We start from the raw sequence: 14,049 nt of genomic DNA on the forward strand, positions 1-14,049 counted from the left end.
TTTAACCTGCCCCACCTTCCAGTGACCTGCCACATGCTCCCTCTTACTTTATAGACATCTGGGAATTCCATACATGCCTTAAACTCCAATTACACACCTTCTTCAAAGGACACGTGCTTTGATTTGCTAAGAGAATATTAGGAGGGCTCACGTTCTGGGGCCTTGGGACGAAAGCAAATGGAAAATGTATCCCATGGCCTGTTTACTGGGTCCATCTTTCGCTGTTCAGTAAGCAAGTATTATTAATAATCCCGTTTGCGTTTTCGAGGGCTTCGGTTGCTAGGTGCCTGCGAATCAGTGGGGTGATCGGCTTTCAGAAATTATGAGGAAACCTATTTCTCTTTCCGCTTTGCCCGTACACTTTCCTTCCACTTTTGCTGGTGCTGGGGGTGGGGCACGCTTTACGGCAAACCAGGAGAAAAATCTGGAAAAGTGGCCCCCGGGGAACCCCTCTCCCGACCCTTGTTTGTGGCTGATGCGAGCCTGTCTCTGGAAATACGAAGTTGGGCCTTTGCCTGAATCTCTTGCTGCTGCTCCCCTTGCTACCGCTGACACTTGGAGCCGCCTCCTCCGCGCGCAGCGGCCCCACGGGGGGCCAGGGGCTGTCCACGCGGTCCCCGGAGGCCTCGGACACTGTCGCCCTCCCCACGGTGCGGCCCGCCCGCCACCCACGCCGGGGAGTCCGGGCCCACCCCCGCCCGCGCTAGCCGCAGGTGAGACTCCCGCTCCCCACGGAGTTCTGTTTGGGTTTCCGTGGCGTTTGTTCCCCGCAGGTTTGTTTGTTTTTCTTCAAATTACAGATGCAGGGAAAACCGCCTGACATCATGAGAGTGGGACAAACGCTCACTTTGAAGGATTCCTGGGCAGGACTTCAAGTGAAATCATATGCCTGAGAAGAACTTGATACCGGTCTAGAGAAAATAACCAGTTCTGAGTTTGCCAAACCGTGGAATGTGCAAAATGCTCGACTTTTTTGCAAGAGGCCAAATGTCCCTTAAAAAGCTCCATTATGAATATGAGCCTGAGGACCGAAGGAGCAAGAAGCTTGTGTCCTTGCTGAGTGTGGGGGAAAAGTACACAGGTTGTAAGAGTTTCTGCTCTTTAACGTTTATTAAAATGTTCCACTTTGGGGAGGGTACCTGCAACTGTGCATGAATTATCATTTGTGCATGTGTTTGTTAGCAAGTGTGTGCATAAAGAGGGGAAATGTGTGTCATGGGAACATAAATGTACTGCTTTCTTATGACTGAAGCCTATCAATCCAAGGAAATTAAAACCATGATTAAAAGATCATGTGCACAGCAGAGGAAACGTTCTTAGTCAGTTATTTAGAATTCATCCAAGACAATCTAATAGAATACTTTGCCTTCACTGAATATCTTCTGGCTAAAGGGTAAAGACTCCTGGGTCCAGACACCACATTAAATTCTCACTTCTAAAACAGGTAATTCATCCTAAATGCCCTTTAAATAAGAATAGGTAATAAAAATGAAATGAGATGAAAATAGGAAACATGGATAGAAACACAGGTGCTTCATTTCTGTTATGAAGTAGAATTGGCATTGTGGTGTGTAAGGGATGGGGAAAGATGGCTATACAGAAATAGTCTGGCAAGCTGAAAACTGGATTCTTATAGTTAATATTTTCCACTGTGAATCCTTCTCACTCAAAGCAAAACTATTCACCACATTTCTTTCATTCATTTATCTGAAAATCTCAAGAAAAACATTAGCTTGTTTAGTATTTAGTATTACTCAATATAAATGTGACATTTGCTTTTCTCCCAAGTTGAGAACTCTCTCTCTCTCACACACACACAAGAAAAAAAGAAAAAAGGAAAATGGAAGGCTACCTTTTTTTGAAACTTTTAGTTTCTATATCATCAGAGATAAGATCGGAATTACCTTCTCAGCCGGATGGTCAGCTCCATTCTGATGTACGTCAAGAAATCTGAAATATCAAATAGTCAGACCAAGCTAGTAACAAGATTCCTCCATGAACAATTTAGAAAATGGAGGTAGTTCGATGACACAAAAGAGAAAATCACCTTCTAGATGCCCTCCCTCATTTTCTAGGGCATCCTCTTTACATTTCTGTTTTACAAACACACACACACACACACACACGCACGCACTCCACAAATAATCAGTTTCTGTCCTGTTATTTTGTAAAGAACTATAAAAATGTAAAAAAGCATTTCCTGAAGCTTTCACCAATCTTTTGGTATAAGTAAATTCTACAGGCTCCTTATTGCAAAACATGGTCTAAAATACTTACAATAATAAATTTACAATATTGTTATGTCAGCATTCTATGATGATGTGTGAAAAAGAGGGGAAACCTTCAGGTAATATAATAACCTCAACCAGAGCTGAGCAAACACTGTTTCGAGTCATACATTTTATTTGCCATAGTCATTATTTGAATTAGGCAGCAAAATTATTTTCCAGTTCGAATACATCCCTAATTATACTTGAAGGCAATAAGCTGGATATGACTTAAGAACTTAGTGATACAAACTCACTATTTCTAATGGTATTCATTATAAAAGCTAGTATTTTTCTGGCCCAGAAATAACTAGAATGAAATAAAAAGTCAAGTACCATTTGTCCACGTTAACTCTTTTACTTAACTGAATCAGATTTTGTATACATGTAAGTAACCAGGGAAAAATTCTGTGGATAAATTTTACAAAATATAGTTGCTAGTGAACTGACTAGAAAATGAACAGCTATAGCATTTAAAATTGTAACTGTTCCAATAATTAGTGAAGATACTGAAAATTCAGCTTCTTTAATTGTTTTCTGTGTGGTTGTATAGAGCAGCTTATAAGGAGCTTGCTTTCCAAATGGAGATTAATATGGGAAAATATTAACTTTGACTTTTTGTTTTAGCAAACAACATTAAATGTCACTCTTGTTCGTGAGAGAAAGTTAAGCAAAGTGGAATTCTCTTTCATGTGGAATTAAACTTTATTTTCTATACATTTGTAGTCATTTACATGTGTGTATACACATCTATCTATAGATAGGTAATTCTGATAACACTTTATGCATACTTTCACTGAAATAAACCTATTACTTAAAAATCCTCATAAAGTGTGGAGAGTATGACAAAAACACACAGTAACAAGAGAAAATAGTGCTGACTTCTACTGCTTATTTGCTTAACTGTTTTACAACTGCATTCTCAAAATATAAGCAAGAGAGGTGAATAACTATTAAGTTTTTGCTGTCTGGGGACCTGATAAGAGATGAAGGAGAGATGCTAAGTTCACTGAACACCAAATGGGAATAATGATAAAGCTGTCTTTCTACATAACATGCCCCTACCTGTCAATAACTAGTTTGAGTTTTTCACTGCTTTGTTTATATTAATGCCCTCTCACCCTCCTGGGTGTCTCCGGAGTTAAACAAGCAGGTATTTACTGCCAACTTAGTCCTTTAAAAATATAGACCAAACTTTAAGGTTCTTACAATTTTCAATCATATTTATTTATTGCAGAAAAATAATGTACAAAGATATTTACAAAACAATCATAAAAATATGAATGCATTTAGACACCGGATCTATTTGCATTTTACCGTGGGTCATCAATAAATAAATAGAATGTTGTTTTTTGTTATTTTAAGGTTTTTTTTTCCCTCAGAGGAAGAATGAAAAAAGGAATTAACTGACTGTGATTTTGTGAGTCAGTTTGATTCCAGTATTTTTATTTCTAAAGGTGTTCTTAAAATTCCTCTGATCGTTACCATTTTAAAATGGAGAAAGTCCATAATGATGCCTTTCCTTTCAGTGGCTGATTGGCACGACCTCTTGAGAATGCATGCATGAAAAAATAAAAAAAACATTCTTCGTCAAAAAAAAAAAAAAAAAAAAGGAGGAGGAACACAAACAACTGTTCAAACTTCTATCAGAATGTAGAGGTGTGAGGATGGTGCCGCTGCCCGTCTGGAAATCACTGTCCACGGGCCTGTCTCGCTTTCTCTTTTAAAAGTGCGCCCCACGCCCTGTTTCTTTGAATTTGGGTTCTGCTCTTCTAATTTCCAAGAAAATGTTTGGCAAATATATTTATTTTTAGTTATCCAGCTCCAGAGTCTCTAGACTGTCCATTTTCTCCTTCTCTGGAAACAATGACATCTGCAAAAACCCAGAGGGGGGGAAAGTTGGTTATTGTTTAGGTCTCTGTGGCTGTTTTGTAAAACTAGTGAGCACTGTTCTTATCACCACCACGGAGAAATTGCGCTGAACAACCTGGAAGGATTTCAGCCCAAGGGCAAGAGGAAGTGGGTGGGCGGAAAGACGGAGGAGGTGGAATTTGGAAACATTTGTTTCAAGGAGAACGAAAACTTAAAAGCCAAAAGAAAGAGAGGCGCTGGCAAGGCTGTCCTTACCCGTGACCCTCGAATCTTTTTCAGTCTTCCCTCCTGTCACGCACACTCACGCACACGCACACCCCTCACCAGGGCGCATCCTCCTCTCCCTAGCGGGGGCTGAGCTCCCTTCCAGGAACGCGCGTGGGGATGAGGTGGCGGTGCCAGGTTGGGTGTGAAAGGGGAGTGGGAGACGGGGAGGAAGGCCAGGTGGACCGGGGGCCGCACCCCAGCCTTCAATCTGTCTGCCACCTGAGCGGCGACGGGGCGCAGAGGCGCCGGGTCCTTACCTAGGTCTCCGGCCCTGCCGAGGGGGTGGGGAGCTCCGCCTGCTAGTGGGACGCGGACATGGACCAGGCCCCCTCCATCCTCCAGACCGAGAAGGCGTAGCTGAGCCGCTCGTGGGCCACATAGCTGCAGCTTGCCATCTTGGAGTCCAGCTCGTCGCTCTGTAGGACCTGGTAGAGGAAGTCGATGTACCTGGCCGCCAACTTGAGGGTCTGGATCTTGCTCAGCTTGTCAGAGGGCAGCGTGGGGATGATCTTCCGCAGCGCGGCGAACGCCTCGTTCAGTGACTGCGTGCGCTGGCGCTCCCGCACATTGGCCATGACCCGCTGCGTCTGCAGCTCCTCGTAGGACTGCGGACTCCCGCCGCCGCTGCTGCTGCCGCCGCCGCCCGCGCCGCCGCCGCCGCAGCCGGCAGACTTCTTGCCACGCTTGCCTTGGGCCGGGCTGCCAGGCTCCTCGCCGCCTCCGACGCCCCCGCCCGCGGCCCCGCCGGGCCCCGCGCCGCCCCCCGCGCTGCGCCGGCTGCTGCGCCGCTTGCGCCCCCCGCGCTTGCCGCTCGGGGGCTGCTGCCGGTCCGGCTCCTCCTCGCTGTTGCTCAGGCTGTCGTCGGCCGGCGAGACTGGCGAGCTGGACACGTCCTGCATCATCTCTTGGGCGGCGACGTGCGGCCTCGCGGGCCCGGGGCAGAAGGGCGGCCCGGGGAAGAGGAGGAGAGCGGGGCGCCTCAGCCCGCCAGCTTCCCCCGCGCGCGGCGCCGGCCCGGGCGGTGCGGCCCGCGGAGGAGGGAGCGGGAGGAGGGACAGGGAGGATCTCCGCGGGGAGGGCGCGCGGGGGAGGCGGGGAGGAAGGCGGGAGGGGGAGGGGACGGTGTGGATGGCCCCGAGGTCCAAAAAGAAGGCGCCCAACGGCCGCACGCACACCCCGCTCGGCCTCCTGGAAACGATGCCGGTGTCGGCGAGCCCGCGAGGTGTCTGGGAGCTGGGAGAAAGCTGCAGGCTTGGAGGCTCTTATACCTCCCGTGCAAGCGGAAAGTTTGGGGGCAGCAGTGTCATTGGCCTGACGTGGGGAGGAGGGACTTTTCGAAGTTTTATAGGAAAGTTTCCGCTTTCCAGCCCCCCTTTCTCCGTCCCCACCCCCCTTCCTCGGGGTCTAACAATTCGTCCTCCCAAACCATTCAAAAACGACCTGGCCCAGGCGGCCGGCCCCTCTGCCCGCCTCCTTGCTGCCCTCCCCCTTTCTTCCCCGCCGCCCTCCGCCCGCGGGCGCGGGGCGATTTCCTTCCGCGCCGGAGCGCGCGGGCCGCACCCCCGCACCCGGGCGCAGCCCGGGGAAGCGACCGGAGGGGACGGTACCCGCCGCCTTGTCGGTCCCTCCTGGAGCGGCTGTGACAGCAGCGGCGACACCAGTTTCTACACAGTGGGTGGAAGTCTCAGCTCGCCCCAGTACGCTTTAGGTCCGTGGCGCGGTTTGGGATTGCTGGGGCGGGGGTACTGGCAAGAATACCTGCGACGGCTGAGCGCACCCGATGGTCAGGTAAACGAGGCCCTGGAGTCCCAAGGGCCAAAACACCGTGGCTGGTCCTGAGGTCGTGGGCGTTTCTGAAGACGTGGCCGCGCCAGGGACTGTAGATCTGCTCCTCGGCCTGTTCTCTCATCCTTCCTCGAGAAGCAGCTGGGCCTTTCTTTTCCCTCCACAGTGACCCAATCTGACGTTTCCCAACACCCAAAGGACTACACCTCCGAAGGTGCTAGAAAAATGCAGAAGTTCATTCCCCCGAAGAAGGCAGTCCTGTTCTTGGAGAAGGCAGCAGGGCAGGAGGTGGCAGCGCAGTGTCTTCGCCGCGGCCCTGATTGCCTGTGCTGCTAGCCCAAGGTGGAGTGCCTGTGGCCACTTCAGCCTTATCCCCTTCCCAGATAAGGCCCTGCGTTATGACTGTAAATGTCGGCTCTGGGAGAGTGAGATGGGAACTCAACATTGCCTGGACACGCGAGGCTGAGGGCTGCGAGGGCCACCTTCCCCACCCTCATTCTCCACTCCTAGGAGATTCAGTAAGCAATTCTGTTCCGCGTGCCACAAACGCACCGCAATTATTTGGACACTTTAACATTTTAAGCGTTTCTGTTTAATAAGTCACAATGAAGAGGCCCAGAAGAAGGTGTTAATGTAGATTCTGCCAAGTCGGAAGCAACAAAAGTTGGTGAGCTGGAAAGGAAAGGATGCTGCTGTGAAAGAGAAGCCCATTTTTGCAATGCTAGGCTTTTTTTTTTTTTTTTTTTTAACGAGTCGGGAGAGAATAACTGTTCCATGTACATTTCTTTAAGTTGCAAAGCAAACCAGAAGTCAAAAGCAGTAGTTGGTTTTCGGGGCACATTTGAGGGTGCGGAAGTTGCGTGCCCCTGTGTTCTGGTACCCTGCGCAGGCCGAGGTCTGCTCACCCTCTCCATCGTCTGGACTCTAAGCAGCGAATTAACTCAGAGAAGCTTCCTTTTCTGGGCCAGACGGAGAGTCTCGGCCCACAGTGTCCGGAGGAGCAGGCGGGAGCCCAGGCGAGGCGCGGGCAGGCCACGTGGCTGTGCCCCGCTGAGGCTCGCGGCTGCAGTCCGGTCCTAGAAACCCTGGGGTCTGGAGCGCCGGGGACCGGTTGAAGGGTTCAGCCTTCTAGGGAAGTGAGGACAAGAAGGAACCATTCCGCGGAGGGCGAAGGAGGCTAAACTTTCGTGGGAGGGGCGACCTGTAGGGTTCATCTATCACTATTTTTTACAAATATTCATAGACAATGACCACAGCGTGCCAACATGCCCGCTTCTCGGGTCGCTGACATATTTTTAAATGAATGCCTGTCTGAAAATCAGATTCTGCTTGACCTCCACTTAATAGTTTACAGCCGGGTCTTCTTAAAACAAAGCACATTCAGATAAGTCACTCCTGTGAGTGCATCTTCTGCCTGCAGGATATGATTTCTTGGAGCAGTTAGAGAACAGGCAGAAATTGTTTTCTTGACTTTTGATCTCTGAGTATTCCGCAGTTCTTATTTGAACATCACCTATGTCTGTGGGTGGTGGTGGTGGTTGTTTTAAGATCAATCTCAAGTGTTATTTTCTCCCCCTTTCAGCAGAATACTCGAAAATAAAGAGATCAAATAATTGGACTCTTTCGTTTGTGGCTATGGGTAAGCAAGACAGGCAAGTGTGGGCAAGGTAAAGGAAACCTTACCTGCCCAAGGGGAGTTGGCTGGGTGGGTTGGGTACTGGGATGAAAATAGGGGGAGAGAAGCCGAAGGAGAAACCAAGTCCACAACAGCGCAGCATTAGCTGGCCTGATTTGCAAAATCATCAATCTCTAAGACTAGTTCCGTTTAAAATGAGCCCAGCCCTTCTCTGGGCACTCAACTTCAGGAGATAAAGAGCTCCTAGCCACTGCCTACAGGGATCCCCGGGAGTGAGGCCATGCTATGGATGCCAGAATGCTTAAAATAGGGTTTAACATGAATGAACTAAACCAGAACTATCCCAGGCACGGAGTCTTCTTGACCAAGTCACACTGAATGACTTGAGTTCTGGGGGGAAAAAAAGAAACAAAAAACATTCTCTCCTACTCTTCAAAGGAATGAAAAATGAGGATAAAAGTTCTTGAGTGTTTAAAAGTTAGTTTTTAAACAGAAGGTTGTAGCTTGACTAACGAGTTACCTCTCAAAAGGTCCGAGGCTTGATGCTCCTACTTTGCAAACTGGAACCTTTCCTGGCCCATTGTCCCATCTGTATTCTACTTAACATTTATGTAACAAATTTCTTACCGACACTTGCTGGGGAAAGAATAAAGGCAAACTCTCTTTTTATGTCCTTAAGAGTTGAATATAATTCTGGATATTTTGTATATGCAACAATAATGATGACTTCCACAATATTTGGTTTACCATATGAAAACTTATGTAGTTCTAAAATCCCAATTTCAGGCTCTTTAAAAAGGGTCTTAGGAATTTCCCTTTGGGGCTGAACTCAGTCTGACTTCAAGGATGTCTGTGGAAGACTACCTTCTTTGGGAATTCTGAATGCATTGGAATTAAATCATTTAATCTACTTCTAAAATAAATGCCCTAAAAAATTAACTGAAAACAAAAAGTTTTTCTTTTGCAATTGGATAATTCAAAACGAGCTTTGTTTTCAAACTGCAGACTTGGCATGTTCACAGTCCTTCCTGAGGAATGTGTACTGTGTTAAAATGTGAAAAAAAGAATACTGTTAGAAGTAATAGAGTTACGAATCTCATACTCAGCATCTGCAAAAAATATGTATGTATCTATATTCTTAAAGTTTGAATCTGCACTGGCATTCTCCTAGCAACCTTTATAAATACTTTCAGAGAAGGAAAAGAAACATACATATACTATAACATTAGCAAGATGGTACAGTTTGGAGTTGGGATTTGCACAAAAGGTGAGCACTTGAGTATGGTCCTACTCTTTCCCCTCAGGTTTTGGATGACCTACCTACCACCTGTTTGTTGGCTTAAGAGTTCTGTGAAATAATTTCTCTGGATTGCATGAATGAAGCACAGAAACATTCACACAGAAGGGGGCGCAGATTGGAAAAGGCTGCATTTGAGTACATCCCAGATGAGAATGTACACGTTAGATTTCATCTTGTTTTGAATACTTCACAGGGATTGGGATTGCCTACTTCACTATTTAAGTGAGGAAATTTTAAGTGGAATATAAGGGTCTGTGTCAGCACAAGTGACCTAAATAGTTGTGTGAAAGCAGATTCTTTTTCAGTGACACTGGTAGTTTTCAGGATGTTTTACCTTCTCCTAAAGAGGTCATTCTCTTTCTCCTTTAATGACAGTTTAATTCATAAATTTGACTGATTCTACCTCTTTCTCGATCTTCTTTAAGAATAGAAAAATTATGAAATTTGAAGCTTCCAATTCAGAAATAAAATGGAAAAGTATAAAGCGCAAGAAATTGAGTTGCCAACAGCACCTCAAATGAGCAAATCAAATTTTCAGTAAACATTAATCTTTCAAATATCCGACATTCTGCACTGAAAATTAGGATGGGATTCAGAGACATAATACAACAGACTTGTAGGGGAGAAGGATCAGTGCAGAAACGTATAGAATCTTGAGGAGTCTCCCCTCATCCCTTTTATCCCCTTATTGGGTTTGCATGCTAGAAAGTTTATGTCCCAGCTTTGCTGCTACTTAAACTGGTTGAAATATGCTCTCACTTATTTCAGAGTTGCTGGGATGACTGAAGAAATAATGTAAGAAATACACAGTTATCCATAGCGGCTTTTATCATGGCCACAATTTTCCTACATAGTAATCATTTTTATCTCTTCTTTTTAATCATCTGATGATCAAATAATTTAAATATAAGTTGAATGATTTACATTCTGTGTTTTTCCTGCTAAAGTTCCCTTTCTGATTACTCACAACTTTCATCTCTCTCTTCACTTCAAGGGATTTCCTTTTTTCACAAGTGGCTTTTCCTGGAGCCTTAAATCCTATTTCCATTGTTTGGATTAATTCTTCCTGCAAAAACATGTTGTTTTTGCCAGTGACCACAAGAGGACACAATTTCCCAGAGAACTTTGTTGAAAAGGAAACTTACAAAAGAGGAAAGCTATCAAAATACTAAAAATATTACACATCAAAGAATGTCATTTGTGGAATGTCTATTTGATTTATGTTACTTTTATTAATTTTTAAAAGCATAAAAATGAGTTGGCATTCAGCTTTTAGATTTTGGAGGAAGATTTTATCTTTTTTTCTTTATTGGAGAACATACAAGAAAAGCATACATTTAAGAAAATACACTATAACCCTATCATTCTAAGGGAAAATACTTTACTACAGCAAAATTTTTTATGAAACAATTTTGTTCAAAGGTAAAATTATTTTTATATTAGCAAATTTTGTACAAAACTCTCAGTGACCTGAAATTCTACTTTTTAAAGTTTCACAGCCATGTTTGACAGTGCAAAACAATTGTTTAAATATATTGCTATTCCAAAATGCCTTTGAAAGTCTGAATTTTCTGCCTGGGCACTTGGGATGTCTTTACAAGGAAAATTAATGGAAATTGTTTTATGGTTTGTCAGTTATACTTTAATGCACATGTAGCTTAAGACTGAAAATTATTTTTCCAAGGTATGGCAAAACAGGATATCTAAATGTATTGACTTATAACACTTGCACAGGATTATGCTATATAACGTTTGATGTAATTTAAAATCACCTTGCTCTTTCTTACTACTTTTTAATCAAAACAAGTTTTCAGAGTATTTGATTACTTGCTAAGTTAAGGTAAATTCAAATAAGTTATGTTCTGATATTTTTCTGGATGAATTTTGTATCTGGTGAAGTGCCATGACAACCAGGTGGATAAATCCCTGCTTCGGTTAGAACTCAGTGCTTTTGCTTTTCATTCGTGTCTTTTGGTAGATAATTCCCAGTCACATTCTCTGAGATCCCAGTGGAGGGACTGAGGAATGGACCAAAAGACCTGGAAAAGTAAGAAGAAGGAAACACAAGAGAGAAGGAACAGAGTGAAAATAAGGAGATCAAGAGAGACAGAGCAGAGTGTGGAGAGAGGTGAAAGAGGCACTGGGCCATGTGAATAAGAACGAGAGAGAAAACGAGAGAACCAGGAGCAGCGTATGGGGGGACTAACAGGCATACAAGACAAGAGAAAGAAAGAAATTAGTGCCCTTCCCGGGAGACAGAAAAGCACTGGGATTATTTGCCTTGGTTTCTGCTCAAAGAGACTGTTGCAGGTGGTTGCCTGTCCCTTTGTATAGGCATTTTGTTTTAAAAATCTCTGTCATTTTCAACCCACTAAGGACAAAAAGTAAGAAATAGGGTGGAGGGCATGACACTTTTAATTAAAGTTGTTGTTCATCTGATAGGTGAATGCTCACCTATTTAAAATGACAATAAAGATAGTAACATCCTGTGACCATGAATCTCAAGATGGTGGCAGGAAGGTATTTGGGGGAATACTGGAGCTGTTACTCCTTGAAACATGCCATGAACCTTGACAGGATTTCAGAAATCTTACATGCTTGCTAAGGTTCCTAGCTCTTTAGTTATTTTTCCATTTGACCTTCCACAATGAATATCAAACTGGGTGTTTTCCCCTGTGGTTATCCAGGATCAATGCCTTTGCCCTCCCCACCTCAGATAGCTTAGGGAAAGATATAGCTCTAAGTGATGAAGTCTTATTTTCACTCACCACCACTCAAGACTTTGAGAAATTGTAAGGTTCTGGTTCTGCCTAATAATCCGTTTGGGACACTTGAATTCTGGTTTCAACTGACCCTAATTAATTGCAACACATTTATTGATTCTTTCATAATTTAACCAAAATGCATCAGAGGCTCTATTTTAGGTGTGCTGAATAAGAAAATTTTAGTCCTTGACATCAAACATGTTCACAGTCTAATGAGACATAAAATAGGGGTAAATATTGGACATCACCAAATGGAGCCTATTTAAGACCTGAGAGCTTCATGACAATCTGATGCTTAAATAGTCTTTCTGTCCCTTCCTACATCCTTTAGTGATGTCTAAGAAGTCTCTTGGGTTACTTAATTCCATACTTAATATTATCAGTTCTCCTTGTTTCTGTTATTCTTTTTAGCAGAATTGGGTATTCATAAATAATACAGCAAGCATATATTACACTTTTCCTGAAATGCACTTTATTTTAGCTTTAGTCTTGAAGGATGACGGGGCAATCCAAGGGAGTAGAACGGGTAGGAGGAAAGACGCACTGGCATGGGCAAAGCCTGTAGGCATGGGCATGCATGGCCCTCTCAGGGACGCGGAAAGAACTGTGTGTGGTTGGAGGCAGGATACTTGTGGAAGCAGTCAGACATGACACAAAGTTGAGATCACAGCAACATTGTGTGCCATGCTAAGGAATTTGGATTTTATTCTAAATGCAACCCGGAAAACTGAAGAATGTTAAGCAGCGAGAGGGTATGATCATATGTATATTTTAAGTATCAGTCTGTAGACAATGCAGGGAATGAAATAAACAGCCATGTTATTAGATTTAGAAAGTTCCTGCATCAACTCACAACATACCTAATGTAAATACATTATTTTATTATGAGAACTTACACCATTGTAGTACCTGGGAGGATGTGGACGGGGTATTGAGAGAAAATGACTGGATTTGGGGAGATTTGGAGGCATCAGTTTCCTCATCTGTAAAATGAAGTAACTGGATAGATAATTTGAAAAAGTTGAAAAATATGTAAAGGATATTAGAAATTAGTCTGACTAGTCAGTATCACAGATGAGAAAGTTTTCTCTGTGACTGCTTATAACTCTACTATTCAACAGTATCTGGAACTTGAAAGCATTTTCCTAAGTGATGAGAAGGAATTTCCTTCTAGTTCTGGAAACCGCTTGTGGCCAACTGTGGGCCTAAATTTTTGTGCCAAAAATGAGTAAAATAGGCAGTGAAGTGGTCTGTAGGGGGCCAGAAGGAGCGCCCTCCAAAAACTACCTTCTGTTTCCCATAGTCATGCTTTAAATCTATCACTGGTAACTCATTAAATTGGGGCCTGGCATTGTCCTCTCCAGGCTCCTCTTTTAATTGGCAAAGTCCCCAAAGTGAGGTAACTCATTAGATCACTAACACTTTCGAGTGAATTATATTGTATGATGTTTTTCTCAAGAAGGGCGAGGTTCAGGGTAGCAGAAGGACACTGGACATACTGGACAGGACAGAATGAAACAAGAAAATTGTGAAAAAAGGAAAGTTGTGGCACTAAGGCTTTTGCGATTTTTCCGAGTGTGGGCCTTGGCCTGACACCATGGACTTGCCCTAGCATTCCATGCCTGTTATTCAGTGTGACTGAAGCTATCCACCTCTGTCTTTTGGATTCTACTCCATCTAACTAACTAGAGTACAATGAGATAGTGGGGAAACCAGAGCCTAAAGGCTTTGACTCATCACCTCCTTTTCTGTCCAGGTCTTGTGTCTATTAAAGGTTTCAGCGCCTTGAACTCTTCTACTTCACTGTCAAATATGTGTTAAGAGCAAACAGTAATCCATGATCTATTTGTTTTAATTACAGATAATCAGTCCATTTAAATATGGTTGTATTCAAGAGGAGAAACATTTCCAGGGAATAGGAAATGTATGTAATGACTGAGAAAACAAAAAAATCTAGTAATGGTTAGCAGCAACCTTAATGACAATGTTAATTTCACAGACTAGTGTTTAGGTCTGAGAAGAAACAATTGTCCATAACACACTGAAAAGGACTTCCCTGGTGGTCCAGTGGCTGGGAGTCTGCCTTCCAGTAATACAGGGGACAGGTTCCATCTCTGGTAGGGGAAATAAGATCCTACATGCCCTGGGGCACCTACA

General features: G+C 44.1%; 1 protein-coding gene across 1 annotated transcript; it reads right to left on the reverse strand.

Moving 5' to 3' along the window:
• Window positions 1–3,600: 3,600 nt before the first annotated feature.
• Window positions 3,601–5,308, reverse strand: TWIST1 (twist family bHLH transcription factor 1). The gene is made up of 2 exons (XM_052638969.1): window positions 4,664–5,308; window positions 3,601–4,140 (listed from the first exon to the last, which is right to left on the reverse strand). Exon 1 carries the CDS (start codon window positions 5,306–5,308, stop codon window positions 4,706–4,708), a length of 603 nt encoding a protein of 200 aa, XP_052494929.1. The 3' UTR covers window positions 3,601–4,140; window positions 4,664–4,705.
• Between the last annotated feature and the right edge of the window lie 8,741 nt (window positions 5,309–14,049).

This window comes from Budorcas taxicolor, chromosome 4 (genome assembly GCF_023091745.1).
Source record: "Budorcas taxicolor isolate Tak-1 chromosome 4, Takin1.1, whole genome shotgun sequence".
Lineage (NCBI taxonomy): Eukaryota > Metazoa > Chordata > Mammalia > Artiodactyla > Bovidae > Budorcas > Budorcas taxicolor.

Coding starts and splice junctions, on each gene's coding strand:
- TWIST1 (XM_052638969.1), bottom strand. CDS start 5,308: ATGATGCAGGACGTGTCCAGCTCGCCAGTCTCGCCGGCCGACGACAGC.